Source organism: Thunnus thynnus, chromosome 13 (genome assembly GCF_963924715.1).
Source record: "Thunnus thynnus chromosome 13, fThuThy2.1, whole genome shotgun sequence".
In the NCBI taxonomy this organism is placed as follows: Eukaryota; Metazoa; Chordata; class Actinopteri; order Scombriformes; family Scombridae; genus Thunnus; species Thunnus thynnus.
In genome coordinates this window covers 29705679-29723474 of record NC_089529.1, presented here as the reverse complement: position 1 = coordinate 29723474, position 17796 = coordinate 29705679, and the positions used below count along the sequence as shown (strand labels likewise).

The 17796-nt window shown below is 38.5% G+C and overlaps 1 protein-coding gene across 1 annotated transcript; it reads right to left on the bottom strand.

Moving 5' to 3' along the window:
* Positions 1–4577: 4577 nt before the first annotated feature.
* On the bottom strand, positions 4578–16327 carry LOC137196125 (homeobox protein CDX-1-like). Its single transcript, XM_067608940.1, has 3 exons — positions 15628–16327; positions 8390–8538; positions 4578–6905 (listed from the first exon to the last, which is right to left on the bottom strand). Exons 1-3 carry the CDS (start codon positions 16139–16141, stop codon positions 6666–6668), a joined length of 903 nt encoding a protein of 300 aa, XP_067465041.1. The 5' UTR covers positions 16142–16327; the 3' UTR covers positions 4578–6665.
* Between the last annotated feature and the right edge of the window lie 1469 nt (positions 16328–17796).

Here is a 17796-nt window from a genome sequence, read left to right as displayed (position 1 = left end):
TGTTCTCACTAGATGAGGAAATATAAAGAAATCATGCATGTAAATAAAATTATATCTCATGGACTAAACCAGCAGATATTTACTATACATAATAATAATATATATTGTCTTGCTTGGTCTGGTTTATTGACAGTATTGGAAGTTGTTCCTGGTTTTTACACACTATCCCAGTGTGTAAACAGTCTGCATTCAATGTCTGACATTAAAATATGTTTGAAAATTGGGCTAAAGAACTAGAAAAGTAAGTCCTATGAACGAATAATCACTAAAATATTTTAAACCTGCAATTTTTTGTCCATTAGTTTCCATCAGAAACAAGTAGTGAACACAACTCTGACATATCATCAGCTTTTAATTTGGTATGTTGAACTTGTTAGCAAACAGTTGTTTATTTCCACATCCAGCAGTTACGGAGCAACATTATCATTCATGTGGAGTCGTGTTTCTGTCCACCTGGTGAATTTTTTTACAGCTTTTTCTCTCTGAAAACGACGCTATGAGACGCTGAGAGTGAACCAGAACAGTAAAGTTGCAGCCGGACAGATAAACAATGAGCTGAAACTCACTATAAAGCTCTGTTGTGAACTTTTTTGTATTGTTTAATATTCATAGCTTGGGCGCTTTATTCAGACATGAGAGCAACATGTTAAATTACCATCAGATTAACATACAGGGGTCTGAAAGAGGCTCTACTGAGCAGATCCAAGCAGCACATCACTCGTCTACCTCGTCTTGTTTCTACATAATTTTAGCTTTACTTGATCTTTCGCAGAAATCTGTAAATAGTGAATATAACCAACAGATTCTGGTGTAAAGATCAGTTTTTCACAACTCTCACTTGCGTGAGAACAAACCTTATAAAACATCTCTGTGGCACTCGGTGAATCCTCTGGCTGTCGTCCATCGCTGCTATCAGAGTACATCACGCCTCCTCAACAAACATTTCTGTGTCTCTGTGCTGAAACCATTTTACTGCATCCACCCCCCAATAAACTTTATGGTGGTGAAGAGGCAGAGAGGGTGCAGCTCCGCTCTCATTATCCACTGTTTACCCAAAAATGAGAGACGAGCACAGCCGTTGCTACTCACAACGTGGACCTACTTTATCTCTACTGAGTTCACATATTGTATATAAAGACGTGTAGAAGACAGCTTTTCACTTTTAGTTTCTAATATTTTTACATCTGGAGACATGAAACCAGATCATTTAATTTAGACACCTTTCACCGCCAAACACATGCAGGTACAAGGACTCTAAGATCCAGATTGTTTTGCGATGCAGATTAAAGTTTTGCAGAATTGTTTAAATTAAAATTACGTTTGCATTCATACAAACAGCTGCATAGATACCATTGAGGAACTGCTTGTAATATTTCTGGGAATCTATTTCTGGGGATCTCATGTTATCATGTAGAGTCTGAAGAAAAATGAATCACTTCATCAAATACAACAAAACAAATTGTTTAAATACTTGTGTGACTAAAAATTGACTGTTTTAGATCGTTAGAACGTTAGTGATTTAGAGATTACTAGTTTTCACTAGAGTAACATATCTGGAGACAACGCTTTGAAACAACATTTAGACAATAAGATTATGTTTTGCTTTTTTAAATACTCAGGTTGGTGGCTAGCATAAAAATCTTAAGTGGTTGGGACTCTGCTGGGGAAGTTTGGACTCAGTGGGCTTCAGTGTTTCTAAAATCGTTGCAAAAAGACGCAGATTGAAAATTGAGGTAAAAACACATCAGATCAGGCTGAAAAGGCTTCAGTTTCAGTGAAAAAAAGTGCATTTGCACACATAAATGTCTGTACTTTCATGTCCACAAGCTGTTGGCAAAGGTGATAAATTCATGTTGGGAAATGACGTCCTTGACTTTGCATCCGAAGGAGTCAACATTACATGTGGAGTTCCCCAAGGCTCAATACTTGGGCCTCTTTAATTTAGCATTTACACTACTGGCTTCTATCAGGACAAATTATGCAAAATCATAAAATTAACTGTCATAATAATGCAGATTATGCAACACCTGCATTTACTGATAGAAACAGCAGTTAAAGAGCAAAGTTAGAAGTCAACATTTTGTTATTTTTTTATGTTTAATGTTTTTAAACGGCGTCTTCTTCAGACCTCAAGTTCAAGATGGCCCATCTCATCAGCTTTTTCTGCACATACACAGTCCGATTATAATCGCCTGTCCACACACTCCTGATAGTCTCTATCAGTGTCAAGATAGGACTGTTGTTGGAGGCAAAGGGACCAGGACAAAGGTCTGAATGACGACACATGAACACACACACACACACACACACACACACACACACACACACACACACACACACACACACACAACAGCAGATAGCAGGATCCTGTGCTCTGTTTGAACACTGCTCCTCTTTGCCCTTTGGACACCACACCTCAACTGCTGCATCGTTTAGCAAAAATCTAATGTGTGTGGAAGTGTTTTGTCTTTTATTCTTCATTTCTTTTCATTCCATCTCTCCGTTTTACTCTCTACTACTTGTACTTATTGAATCTGTCAACGTTTGCAAGTAACTAAAAGCTGAAATATCTACAAAGATGTCTAATCACCTCTTGTTGGCTGAGAAGCACAAACAAAGTTTTTAGTGGCAGCCTGATTAATGTCCACAACCTGAAAATGAACTGAGCAGCATCATATATGAAATGTTAATGAAATGCATCTAACAGTTAAGAACTGCAGCCTCCTGTACATCACAAGCCGCTCAAGCTACTGATTCACAAGTATGAAACTGATCACATGCAAATGTTGATCTGAAATGAAATTAAAGTTTAACTGGGAGATTCTGAAAGTGACGAGAGGTGATCAGCTGAGTTCAAAGGACACGTTCACAATTTTTCAAGTGTGTCTTAAAACAACATTCAGGTGTCCATATGAACAGTGAAAGAGGTTTTCCTCGCTGTAATCATTCCTCCTGTTCATACTGGATATTAAAAGATACTTCAAATGTGCTTTCAATGGAAGTGATGGAGGCCAAAATCCACATTTAGTGCAAAAATGCATTTAAAAGTCTGTGTGAAGCTTCTATTCAGCTTCAGCAGTCTGAGTTAGTCATATCAAGTGGATATCTGACACATTTACAGTCTTTTTAGCATCAAATTCCCTCTTTGTGTTTCCTCGGACAGTGTTTCCCTGTTGAGCTGCAGGTGGAAGTATAGTAACAAAAAGAGGGACTTTGGCACTAAAAAGACTGTAACGTTGAAAGATATCTACTTGATTTGACTCATTTGGACGCTGAAGCTTCATATTAGCTCCCAAAAAAAATCCATTTTTGCACAGAAGGAGGACTGTGGATTTTGTCCTCCATCACTTCCATTGTAAGGTCATTATGAAGGGATCTTCTAATGGTCAGTATGAACAGGAGGAATGATTACAGCAAGAAAAACAGGTTTCACTCTTCTATGGGCACCTGACTGTTAGTTTAAGACACACTTGAATAATTGTGAACTTGTTCTTTAATGAATATGGATATTTCACTGACTGGGAACTGGATCCTTAATGGGATCTGCTATCAGAACCCTTGTCTTTCAGGCAGGCGCCCCCTTTACATCAATGTGATGACAATTTTCATGTCAATGTCATGTCTCAATAAGGTCTTGAATTATTTTTATGTAAAAGTCACAATTGCTATCTCACTAGGTTGAACCATTTCTGTAAAACATTCAACATGCCACAAATCTTACAGAGGAGATAACATGTTTTTGTGATTTAAATACTGTTATGATGCCAAAAATGGCAAAAGTTTAAAGACTTGAGGTGAACGTATGTAGAAATGCTGCCTTCAAGTCAAAAGTCAGGGCTTCAACCTGCTCTAAACGCTTTGTTTGCAGTGTTACCTCTACTTCCTCCTCATGATGACATCAGATTGTTTGTACATGCCCACAAATGGCCATCCGTTCCGTAACCTCGGTTGCTAAGGTAGTTGCTAAGGTGTTTCCATGTGTTGTTCACGTTGTCCACTCTCATATTACGTAACATATACAGTTTATATTTGGAGTAAAGAAGGCTACTATAGTTTGTTTACGTAGCCTACGGAGCCGGAGTAAGCTTCCTGAAGCTGACCAATCAGAACAGAGTGGGCTCGTCAGGAGGCGGGGCCTTAAAGAGACAGGAAGCTAAAACGGTCTGTTTCAGAGGCTGAACTGAGGGGCTGCATAAAGGACCAGTAGAAGATAAATAAGGAGTTTTTAACTGTAAATCATGCAAAGATATTCCAGTAGAGCCCCAGAATATAAATACAGACCTGGAAATGTTCATTTTGTATCTCTCCTTTCACTATATTTTCAAATTAATGAATATATAGTTAAATACTTTACATACAGCTTGTAAGAAACAAGGAATTTGAGTGCCATCTTAATGTCTTATCATTCTCTGCTTGTGCTCTGTTGGACATTTTGAAGAATTCACTCTAATTATGTTAAATGATGAAATGAGAACATGTATTAATGTATTCACTATGAGCAGAATTGTCTTGCAAACAAACTGTATTGAGACTCAGATGTGTGTTGAAAAGAGTTAAAAGATCAACAGTCATTTTTACAATAAAGGCTTTTGGTTTTAATACAAATTACATTTGAAAATATACACATGATTAAGTCTGATGATGGAAATCATATTCATTTACAACAACAACAATGACAACAACAGCTCATACAGTCTCGGGCACGTCAGGTGTGTTTGGTTTAACCTGAGAGATGATCTGTGTCTGAAAACCATTATCATGCAAGACCATGACATTATAATAATGTTTTCTTTCTGATTAGGCACAAACAGTGATTCTGCTAGTGTTGCACTGCGACTGCACTTTGGATGAAAACATTTGTTAATGAAGCAGGATACATTTTCTTTCTTTAAAGTCCAGCTGAAATCACATTTAGTCATCCCTTATGTAGTCAGAAATAATGTCAAGGTGTCAAGGATTTTTAAATGTATTGTTAATAGCTTTTTATTATTAAAAGAAAGAAAAAAAGGTCTTTGGGGTAAAAGCCATTTGAGCTACGGACAATGTCCAGAGAATCAGGATCTGGAGTCGCCCTTTCACATTTATAGCACACATCAGGAGATTGTCTGTGTCAGACGTGTTCTCACCGACTGGAAATACTCCGTTTGGTGGCGCCTGGGTAGAGCGTGCAGGAGGCAGGACAGGACGCAAAAAGTATGATGTGCTTGTAATTCAGTGTTGTTAAGCAGAAAGACGATGGCTTTTATTTTACGAGAAATCACAGGAAGTCCTCTCTCCCATTAGCAGCTCCCAATGCAGCTTAACTGTGTTTATCCAGTGCCAGCTGCATGATAGAAACATCATCAACACGCCCACTTGCAAGCTGTGAATTCTCTGGAAAATCTGAGCTCCACCGTGTAATGTCTGGATAACTTCAGGGTTGCAGTGCATGTGTGAAAGGGGTAAACAAACTGCTGTAGCTACAAGTCATGGACAGACAGCGTGTTGCTAGCAGGGATTTTAAAGAGCAATGACCAAACCAGCATCTAATGGGTCCGAAGTGACATTTGCAGATATGTTTACATGCTGTTTGATGTGCTGAAGCTGAGCAACTAATAAGCTATCTAGCTGCTAACTGATGTGAGCGGTGAATGTTTGTTTGGTGGCTCGTTCAACAAGCTGCAGGACAAGAATAAGTTAGATAAGGAGGAGACTTTAGCGAGAAAGCTAATGTGGGTTGTTGTTCAGAGTCTGTGGCTCTTGTGTAGCAGGATGCAATCAGGCTCAGTGTGACTGCCTGCTTTGACAGATAACTAGCTATAAATTTCTTCCTTTTGATTTCAGATTTTTTTTTCCTAAAGGAGAACACAGCACAAGTGATTTACAGAGAGATATGTTGCCATAGCAGACAAAAAAATGCAGTGTAATTTCAGTTGGACTTTAAAAACACATTATCATCAAGCTAAAAAAAAACCCAAAACCCTCTGGAAACTAGATTTTCCCTTTTTAAGATGCTTTAGAGTAAAAAAAATTAACATTGTCTGACAGTATCATATACTGTATATTCTTGCTGCAACTCTTTATTTTTGTTATGGCTGCATCATTCCATCAAATGGAAATATTCTATGCATCTTGTGCATCATTTAAACACATTTTCCCAAATTTCAGCATGATATGTTTGATAACTTTGGAAACTTCCAGATCCCTATTAAGTATTTTTTGTCTCAGCTGGGTTGAGCAAAGTTTGGACAGACAACATAAATTTGGAGTGAATCTGGCATGAGATAAAACATTCAGGAGATAAAATATTTCCTTATTTTTTGCAAACTGGTTGCAGTATAGAGCTCCACCTGCAACACCATGTGTCTTGAGGGTTGGCTGCCTGGTTAATGAATAACCAAAACTGCTGAACTTCCCTCTGCCGGGCTGTTTTCACCTGAAGACATCAAGACAGCAAACAGATATCAAATCAAAATCTGGGTTTATCTGCAACAAAAGTCTGATGGGAGAAAAAGTATTGTTGCCAGTGACATTTTCTCAAATTTTCAATGAGCTGTAGCTTTAAGAGGGCGGACAGGAAGGTGGCACGAGGCAGGATGCAAAAGTTTTTCAGTCTTTGGGGGAGAATTTTCAGTCCAGTCCCCCGACATCAGCATCCAATAAAACACTGTCCTTTGTCCTCGGCCTCAGTACTCCTCTTTGATGTTCAAAGGCAGAGAGGAAGGAGACACCAGCCCGTTGCTGCTGCTGCTGCTCGTCACCATAGCGACGTTGCTGCTGCTGCCGTTTCCGTGGAGGCCGCCTCCTCCGCTGCCGTTGCTGCCGTTGGAAGGGGTTGGCGTGGTCGTGGAGGAGGCCGGCTGCTGGAGCTTCTTCTTGTTGATCTTACGCTCCTTGGCCCGGCGGTTCTGGAACCAGATCTTCACCTGGAGCAGAGGAAGATTTAGGGTTTACATGAAGTCTAACATGTTTTTACAGTAACCAGATATCTGCATGATTCAGGAAAACATTTAAATATTTCAAAAGGATCACATTAGAGTTTTTGCTTACTTAGGCTGCAACTAATGATTATTTTCTTGATTAATCAATTCATTGTTTGGTCCATAAAATGGCAGAAAATGGTGAAAAATGTTGATCACCATTCCCCAAAGACCAAAGATATTCAGTTTACTGTCACAGAGAACTAAAGAAACCAGAAAATATTCAGATTTGAGAAGATTATCAAAATAGTTGGCGATTAATTAATAGTAATAGCAACTATATCATTACAGCTTTACTCAGGAGGTCTTGTTTTAGCCCATTTGCTGTATATAAATATCATTGCTTGTCAATTAAAGTCTTGTTGGAGGAGTTGAAGCTGAGATTCAATGTAAAAACACAAGAACAAGAGTCTACAGCCATGCTAGCTGCCATGCTAGCTGTACTTAGACATTGCAGTGCTTTGAGCTAAATGCTAACGCCAACACGACAATGCTAACATGTCGATGTCTAGCTGGTATAAAGTTTACCATGTTCAGGACCGTCCCGCTGCCAGAAATACTCTCTAGAACACCAAATGTGGATACATCCGCCACTGAAAATAGTCCCCAACAAAAGCACTATTTCCCCTTGTTTGAAAATGTTTTTAAAAACTACAGTGAGCAGGAAATTACTGATCCTTTTGTAAAAATGGAAAATATATATGTGAAGTGTTTTTAAAGATTTATATCATCAGTAGGAACCAATGGTCTTGGAGCTGAGAGCCACAGACTGAGCAGGGAAGTCAGAATGTATTGAGAGATGGACTGAAACATTATTGGTTTGAGTCTTTTCATCAGAGTTTTAGGAAATAACTGATCCTTTTGTAAAAATGGAAAATATATATGTATATATATATATATAAGAGAAATACAGAGTGTATCGTCAGGCTAATCTTTTAGCATCTGTTGATGTTGGTCTTATAAATTTAAACAGATCAGTGACCACAGAGGTTGAGCTTGAAAATGCACAAATATGACTATGCATTGGCACATACTGAATTTAAACGGTGTAGAAACTGAAAGTAATTCATGATGAATGTAACTTTTCACCATAATTAACATTTTCTCTCTAAACTGGAGTCACTGTTGACGGCGTTTGTGCTCGTGAGGACGTCTCGACACAAAAGTTGTTATAAATGAATAAAAAAGGAAAAAACCTCTGCTTCCGAGAGCTCAGTTTGAACTGAGGTAACTGAATGCAAAATTGCTATCAAAGGTTAAATACAATAATAATCACATCCAGTTTTATGTCTCTACATTGAATCTCAAACCTGCAATTTCGGATTCATATAAGATCCAATAAAAGTGCAGTAAAATTATTTCAGCAGTCACAATCAATAAAAAGGTTTTATTTTAGCTACAATCTGGCAGGTGTGTGTGTGTTGGTGTACCTGTCTCTCTGATAGGCAGAGCGCCGTGGCGAGCTCCGCCTTCCTCCTGATGGTGATGTACTTGCTATAGTGAAACTCTTTCTCCAGCTCCAGGCGCTGGTGGTCGGTGTAAACCACACGGTACTTGTCTTTAGTCCGCGTCTTTCCGTCTGTAAAACACAGAAAATTAAACAGGTTAACGAAAAAACTGTGAAAAGTTTTGTATAAAGTCCTCTGTGTCTCTGGAGGAGCTTTGTCTAATCTGAGAAAACAACCCTGATGATGTCATGGTGATGTCATCAAGGTTATGTCAGTGGGTTTGCACAATTATAACAGAAATCTTGCGTTACAAAATGGAGGTGTGGATTTTGAAAGATGTGGGTGTTTACAAGGCAGGGAGGGTCTAATGAAGATACAATGTCCAGTTGCATTATGGGAAATGTAGGATTCCGTGTTTTTGGAGCTTTACCCATACCAGAGATTAAAAGTCATTATGTCTTGACCTCTGCTGCTTCAGTTTTGACCGTTCTTTTAAAATAATGTTTCTTCCAAGTCCCCATAAACCACTGGAAAATAATTGATGTCTTACACAAATTAAAAACACCTTTCCCTATTTGCTTCCTGTTTCCGCTCCCATTCGTTGAAGCAGATAAACATGTTTACGTTTTTTCCACGGGCGTAATACAGAGCTGGACACGATGCAATGAGTCAGCCTTGTTGAGAATTTGACCCAGTGGTCAACTGCGGTACTGCAACTAGAAAAACATTTTCCTCAACTGTAAAACTTTACCAGAGTCAAGAAAATGTAATGATGCAATAAAAACTGGGGTTTAAGCTAACAGGTCAGAGGTAAAAGGTCCTGTAAAAGTTCTTGTATTGTGGAGTAGCTAGTTAGCAATAAAAGATGTGATGCAGACTGTTGTTTCACTCTGACATGATGGCGTTTAAATGTTTACTACAGAAAAACTTTCTTGGCAAACAATGTCTGTGTTTTCAAACAGTGTGTTTTACTTTCACATGAGAAAATGATTTGAGGATGAGGACTGACGGATGAGTTTGGAAAAGTAATTTCAGGTAAACTTTCACTAATCCAATGCTAACGTTAGCTTAACTCTGAAATAGCAGTTAATAGCATCTGGGGCTGCTGTATCACCAGTCGTAACATTGCATTATTGTCACATAACTTGTAACCACACAAGATAATGTACATGCTAACGCTTGGCTTTGGATGTAATGCAAGGTTACTACTGCTGGCGGTAAGCTAGTTAGCCAGACATGCTAACTTTGGTTTTTGATACACTATATACACCATCCCTCTAACTCTTCAGCTTGATGTACGCTGTTTCAACATGCTAAGATATCCAAAGACTGACCAACCTGCCATGTCTTATTACGGTTGCTAGGCTATGTTTGTACAAATAACTGTTTTTCATAAGTGTTCAATTACAGTCCGAACAACATGAAACTGGCACAAGCTCCATTTCACATTGATTTTTGCTGACTAACAGTCCACAACCCAAAGATCTTCAGTTTACTGTCACAGAGGACTTAAGAGACCAGAAAATATCCACATTTAAGAAACTGGAATCAGAATGAATATTTATTATCAAAAAAGTTGGCGTTTAATTTAATAGTTTGCAACTAATTAATAGTTACAGCTGTAGTACGGTGTCTTGCTCAGGGGTGACTGAAGAGGATCCAATATTGCTTTTTTTAGTCACCAATCATTTAATCAGATAATTTTGTGGCTTCGGTGGCACACAGCAAGTCAGACGCTTCCATGTGTGGAACTACACAAAATCACACCGACTGTTATTATGTAAAAGTGTGAGTGAAGCGCATGGAGTCATAGTATTTTATATTATGTGTTATAAACCGCTCACATAAACTATCGTTGGTGCCCAAACAGACTGACTGAGCGGTGAGTTCTCACCTGTATTCAAATAGACGACCTGCCTCGGCTGGATTTGCATAACTGAGTCATTCATGGACTCAGTGTTCATGTGTTACTGATAGAACTCAACACTGTGAGAGGCTTTAGCTGGTAAAAATGAGTTGTACACGTTGAAATCAGACTATTAAACTTTATTTAACATACAAAGGTCAGCCACGTCTTTTGACCAAACTCAGAGCTTTGTTTTAAATACAGAACATTTTATTTTAAAATAAAAAAAATACCAAATATGTCAGACTAAATTTTTGGGTAAATGTCTCTGAAATTATGCACAAGACATCTGGACTATTTCAAGTTGATATAAAGATACTTAATCAGGCCTACAAAGCTCTGATTGGTTGATTGTTTTCATTATATAATTAAAATCTGTACATGTGGCCCTATTGAAGAACATCGATATTAGAGCTGAGCAATATATTGATATTATATCATGATATGAGACTAGATGTTATATTAGATTTTGGATATCATAATTTCATGATATGGTTATAAACTGGTTTTAAAGGCTCCATTATAGTATAGTGATGTCATTTCCTGAACTAAACCAGCTGTTTTATTATTTACCTTTTACCCACTTAGTCATTATATCCACATTACTGATGATTATTTACCAAAAACTTACCATTATTTACCATTGTGTTAATATTTTATGGAAGCACTTCTAGTCATCTCTACAATATTATCGCAATATTGATATTGAGGTATTTGGTCAACAATATCATGATATTTGATTTTGTCCATATTACCCAGCCCTACTGCAAATAACTATTATTTTGATTATTTATTGATCTGCTGATTGTTTTCTAATCCAGAAAAGTCTAAAGCTAGAGCTCGAAGAAGCCAGATTTCACTGCCTTGAGTGTTTCTGTCGGCTGTGTCGTTGTGCTGGTGACAATAAAAGCTCTTGAATCTGAAAAGATGTTCAAGCAGAAACATCTGAGAAGCTGGAATCAAAGAATAGTTTGTATTTTTTGTTTGAAAAATGACTCAAAACAGTAAAAAATAAATACATTTCCTGTTCATCAGCTGATCAATTCATAATTTTGGCTTTAAATGATCCTTCAACACCCTGAATTACTTACAGTTACGTCTTTTTTTTGGTTTTTAACATTAAGTGGCAACGTTGTTTTAAAAATGATTTGTACTGTACAAATCATGATGATTCTGATGTACAGACGATCAGATACGGATGTGATTACGTTTTCTAACTTTGTCTCAAAAGCCTGGAAAAGAAAATAAGATGAATATTTTAATTAGAGATTATTCTGATTTCTCCAGTACTTTACAGTATATGTTTTTTTTTTCCAGAATTATGTTGATGATGGTCTGTTTTTGGATTCTCTCTGTTGTTTGGACACTTAAACGCAGCGCTCTGGTCCTGACTTAAATGAATGTCTGGTGTCTTGTAGACTCATGTGGGCTGAGAAGAGTTATATACATGACACGATAATAAAAACTGAATTCATTCATATTTCTTTCTACAATATCTGCACATGGCAGCAGGTTCAAGTTAGAAAAAGATACAGTTAAAAACCCTCCAACATTTACAGTGTGACTGTGACGGGACGTGAACTCTGGTCTCCTTCAACTACTTCCTGTATTAAAGTAGTGAACTGAGCGTCGGCACAGGACAAACATTTTGCACTATGAATTATTCTAATGTGAACGTATAAAGATACTGACCCGTCACATGAGAACTGTCACCAACACTGCCTATAAGTTTGTTGTAATTGAACTATTAATAAAATGTCACCATGACAACAAAAACACTCACCAATGCTGACAATATATCTATCTGTGAAAGAAAGAAAGAAAGACAGCAGTAAGTGAGTTTCCATCCACCTGTTTTTTTATGCATATTAATTTAATTTTAATGCATAAAAAAATCCTGAGTAAAAACACCAGAAATTACAGACTTGAGTGAACATGAATCATGTGACTTAAACGCCGCCGAAGAGCTGAAAACATCAGATCTGAGGAGACTGTAACCTTCCTCACATCGATACGTGAAACTAACAGAAACGTCATATTTCCATCACGCATTTCGCTCGTTTAATGACGTCATCTTGTTGCGTCTTCTTCTTCTTCTGCGACGGTTTAACGGCACCGACTAGAGAATTAGCTCCACCTGCTAATATTTTACACAACAGCAGTGGATGGAAATAAATGTACGCTACGTTTTCTTCTGACTGTTTTCTGGAAATTGGATGGAAACTTGACTATTGGGAAGTTAAACTACACACACACACACACACACACACATGTTAATTAAAAGGCCTTCAGCCCTCTTTAACACGCTCTGATTCAATATTAACACTAAACACACAACATTTAAATAAGTGACGTCTCTCTTCTTCTTCAAACACACACTCAGGTGTCCGTCTGGCCTCCTGTAATCGGTCACCGGGGCAAATTAAAGCTCAAACATTTTAGTTTCGGGGGGGACATCTGTCTGAACTGTCGAGTTTCTGCTTCATTTGCCAGAAGCTTAAAAAAAAACCCAACAGTTTGACTCTCCATCGGCAGGTAAAGAGCCGAGAGAGCCGAGACGCTAATGAAGGAGCGTAAATCAAAAAAAGGCTCTTCACTCTGTCCCTGCAGAGAGAGAGAGAGAGAGAGAGAGAGAGAGAGAGAGAGAGAGAGAGGTTTACTCTGCACATTCACAGCTTTATATATCAGCTTCAGTTCCACACTACACGCTATTTCAGTGGTTTAGAGAAATATTTTGTTTGTTTGTTATACTTTTGAACTTTGGACAGAGTCGGGTTAGCAGTTTCCCTTCTGCTCCAGTCTTCATGCTAAGCTAAGCTAAGCTAACCACACCCTGACTCATGCTGCGTACTTAACGCTCATCTCAACCTTCACAAAGTAAAAGCAAATACTCACATTTTACATATTAAAACAAAGCAATGTGTAGTTGTGACTCATCATCAGTGCAGAAAATAGAAATACTGAGATCAAAGGTCTCACAGTGGCCTCCCAAAAAAAGTGCCAGATTCGCTGATGTAAAATTCTCTTCATTACTTTCTTCACTAATTTAAATGTTAAAATATTTTGTTTTCTGCAAAATCTCAGTACAATTGTTCCCCACAAGACCAGCAAAACATCTCTGATGACATTTTTACAGAATATTTATGGCCGAAATCATCAAATTTAAGAATTTATACCCTAAAAAGAATGTAAACTTCAACCTGGATGGTGAAAGAAGCTCCGTAGATCTATTCTGTATTCTTCATACTGTCGACAAATTTCATGAAAAGACCAAAACCAACAACGTGTTAATCCGTCTCTCAGTACTGTCTGACTTTCCACACAACCTTCAAATAATATCTCACACATATTTAGTTTCATGTGTGACAGCTGGTCACTGCAATTTTTAACAAACAAACTGGAGTAAATAGTGTATTTGTTGTAGGGCTGCAACCAACGATTATTAGTCTATAAAATATCATACAAATGTGAAAAAATGCCAATTAATCATCTCATGACCCCTCAGATTTATCTGCTGACCCTTTGGAGGGGCCCCGACCCCTAGGTTGGGAACCACTGGACTAAACTAGATAACTGTATATAAAGTAGTTGAAACTAACACTGATGCTTGACTATTAATAATCTAATGATGTCATATATAATAATATATCAGTCAGAGGGACCAAACCACTACTTTTACTGCAATACTTTAACTACATCAAGCTCATAATACTTATGTACTTTTACTGTAGTTGTATTTGTTATGGAGTATTTTTGCTAAATTGGTAATTTTACGGAAGTAAATGATCTGCTGCACCTTGTGGGACAAATGCAGGTGAAGCTGGAAAAGGTCGTCAGATACAACCCCTCCCTCCTCACACACACACACACACACACACACACACACACACACACACACACACACACACACACACACACACACACATCTTCACACTTCAAAGTGGGAACTGTCTTGTAAGTTCTTGTCTTCTCCGCCCAGAGACAAGCAGGAGGACAAAGGCCGATCTCAGCCGCCCGGAGTCACATCCAGCGGGGACATTTACATCACAACGGCTCCGACCGGCTTCACACGTTTGATCCGCGACAGGACGGGACAGGACCCGGTGGGACATTTCACCCGCCAACCAGGGAAACCCCCCCCCCCAAAAAAGACTGTCAGCTATGCCAACCATATTTTTTACGTTTCATCTAGCCTATTGATTTTGAATTCCCTGATGGAGTTTCAATGTGTGGATGATCGATTTCTATCATATAGGCTATAAGGAGCCGATTTGATTAATTTAACACGAAAAGTCTATGTAAAGTAAGTAAAGAAAACGCCCCAAAAATCAACGTTTAAGGGGAAAAAATAACGGCAATAACTCACTAAACACTCATAAAATGACTTAAAATGTAATAGTGCTGAATTTACTGAAGTAAATCAAAGCTTTTAAAGCCAAACTGAGGAAATTTCCAAACTTACACACATCTGTCATTCAAACTTTATTATTATTATTATTTTTTATCATCATCATCATTATAATTATTATTATTATATACATTTGCATTGAATATAAAACGGCTATAATCTGAGCTACATGCACCTTAATTGATTTTAAAGATGCTTCATATCCACTTTAAAAATATTTAAACCAGATACATGAATCACTTTTAAAAAAAAATATGACTTTCATATTGTCTGACAAAGTTTCCTGTTAATAAACTTCACTCCAAGCTCATTTTAAGACCGATTAATCGACTGTTAATTAATACAAATTATATTATGATGGGACTGAAAACAAGAATCATGAGGCTGCAGGTTCACATCATTGATTACAATGTAAACGTGTCTGGTTCCTGTCGGGCAGCTGATAAAACATTTGAGTATCACTGTCTGTCATATCGGCCTCATATTAAAATGTTAAACAGTCTGTCAGCTGTGTGCCGGGAACAAAAGGAGACACTTGCACGATACAAATGTAAAACCTCAGAAATTAGTTTAAAAACGCAAAGTTACAATATGAAAAAAATATTCTAAATTACTGCAGAAGAACCATACAGGCTATGCGTAGAAATGTCCATACAGGAGACAAATATACAACTATTATAGATGCGTTGTCAATATATTATAGAGATTTTAAAATAGATCTATGTTAGGTAGGGTACCATCAAGATAAAAGGCCCCAATTAGGCTGCATACTGAAATACTGGAGATATATTGCAGAAATAATATCTTTTCGTAGCTAATTTAGGCGTTAGAGAAGATAAAATGATTTGTTAAATTCTTAAATATGACATTTAAAATGAAGCCAACAAGTGTCACCGCGGGTCTTACTTGGGTTGGAGGGCGGTGCGGAGGTGCGTCGTATCCAGTCGTAGGGGTTCCTCCTCTGCGGGGAGCCGGGGGACAGCTGCCCCGCCGACGCGTTGAGGGACGCGGGCAGCAGCGCTGGCGGCTGCCCGGCGAACTCCGGGGGGCTGAATCCCAGGGTGGGACCCACACCGCCGGGCACGGTGGAGGCCGCGGGAGGCCCCCCGGCTGCGGCGGCCGCGGCTGCCGCTGCAGCGGCGGCGGCACCGTAGTGATGCGACGACCAGTCATCCCGTGTGGGAGGAGGGGGAGGCGGGTAAGCCGGGCTCCAGCCACCGGCACCCGGTCCGCCTTGCTGCGCCGAGTGCGGGTCGTTGTTGATGCCGTGGTGGTGGTGGTGGTAGCTGAAGTCTGAGTACTGCGGCGGGCCGGGGACCGAGAAGTTCTGCTGGCTGAGGCTCAGGCCCGGGTGGCGGGTCACCGAGTTCTGGTGCGGGTACATGGCGGGGTCCTTATCCAGCAGGTAACTTACGTACATCTTTCCAGGTGAGGGGACTCCCTCAGCATACTGCGGATCCAGCCTGCCTCTCTCACCTGATCTCCAGGTAAAATGAGCGTCAGTGTGTCTGCTCTCTGTCTACCTGTCCACACCTCCACCTGTCCTCTCTCTTTCTCTCTCTCTCTCTCTCTCTCTCTCTCTCTCTCTGCGGTCTCTCCATCAGCTGCCCGTTAAAAGCTGCTGCAGTCACATGGCCACTTTTATTGCTCTTATCTCACTCCCTCCCTCCCTCTCTCACCCTGCGTCTCTTCCCCTCTGCCTCTTCTTCTTCACCTCACCAATCATCCTCCTCTTCATCATCATCATCACCACCACGATGCCACCGTTTTGCAACACGAACCAAATGATTCTTATCCACTAAATTAAACCAAAAATAAAAAAAAGTAGACTCCAGGTCACCATGCGGTTACCCCCCCCCCCCCCCCTCCCTCCATCCTCCCCCCTCTCTCCCCGCCTGCAGTCTCTTCTCTATCGGCCCCCATTTGCATGACAGTCCGCTGCTGCATTTCAAAGGCTGCATCAAAGGAAAAGAGCCAAACTTACAAATGACGGTAAAAAAGGACTAACATGTCAGTCAGAGTGACGGCAGGTCTTCTTTCTTTCTTTCTTTCTTTCTTTCTTTCTTTCTTTCTTTCTTTCTTTCTTTCTTTCTTTCTTTCTTTAACAGCAGTTCACATCCTTCTTTATCAATATCAGACCTTTGGCTACGTGTTTAATAATAATAATTGTTTGTTCTTAATAAAGCAACAGGACGTGGCCTTAGAGTTGTTCATATATGTCATATAATGTTAATTTTAAGGGGAAATATTCCTGCAATAACTAACATTTTATGGATAGAAAATAATTGAACTCAGTCTGCTTTTGAAAGATGGGAAACAAACTGGAACCTTCAGAAAAAATATGTATTTTAATGTTATTAATGATGATCTTCACTCACTCTCTTTTGAATTCCTTAACTAAGGCTGCAATTCAATGCAATCAAAGCATATAAATACATTTTAAATCACATTTTAAATCTAGCCTTCAATCTGCCTGTTTTATACTTTAGACAAGTTTTAAAGCTCTTGAATTTATTCTTTTGGTTTCAGTTTTGATAATTCATAATTCAGATTTCTGCTATTTAGCATTTACAAGCAGTATAAATATAATGTTTATAAGATATTGTGCTTAATTAATCCCAACTTCACATAAATCACAAAATACAAAAACAATGAGGTAAAAGACACAAATGCAATTAAAGGCTAAATTATGTACAATAACTAAATAGACTCACATATAAAAAATAAGTTGAATAAATAAAAATAGTTTAGAGTTTTAACCGTAACTAGAATACACTATTTGCTGAGTATACAGCTGATATAAATGTTTATTAATGTATTTCTGTGGACACTCAGACGTGTTTGCTGCTGTATAAACAGATAATGAACGACAATATAGTAAAATACAGTTGTAATAATATAAAATGTCTTCATAGGAGAAGTTATAACTGTTGAACATTAATAAACACATTATATCTGCTTATAACTACATTATAGTGAGTTATAAACCATTTATTAACTGTTTATAGACCACATATTTTCTCACTATTTGATTTTAAATGAATAATTTATTCCCAGTTTTAATCTTTCAAAGGC

Bases quoted from the DNA above. Each gene is read 5' to 3' on its own strand.
- LOC137196125 (XM_067608940.1), bottom strand. From the start codon at position 16,141: ATGTACGTAAGTTACCTGCTGGATAAGGACCCCGCCATGTACCCGCAC. The intron at 8,539-15,627 runs GTAAGACCCGCG...TGTGTTTTACAG, and splicing joins CGCACCGCCCTCCAACCCAA to ACGGAAAGACGCGGACTAAA. The intron at 6,906-8,389 runs GTACACCAACAC...CCTCTGCTCCAG, and splicing joins TCTGCCTATCAGAGAGACAG to GTGAAGATCTGGTTCCAGAA.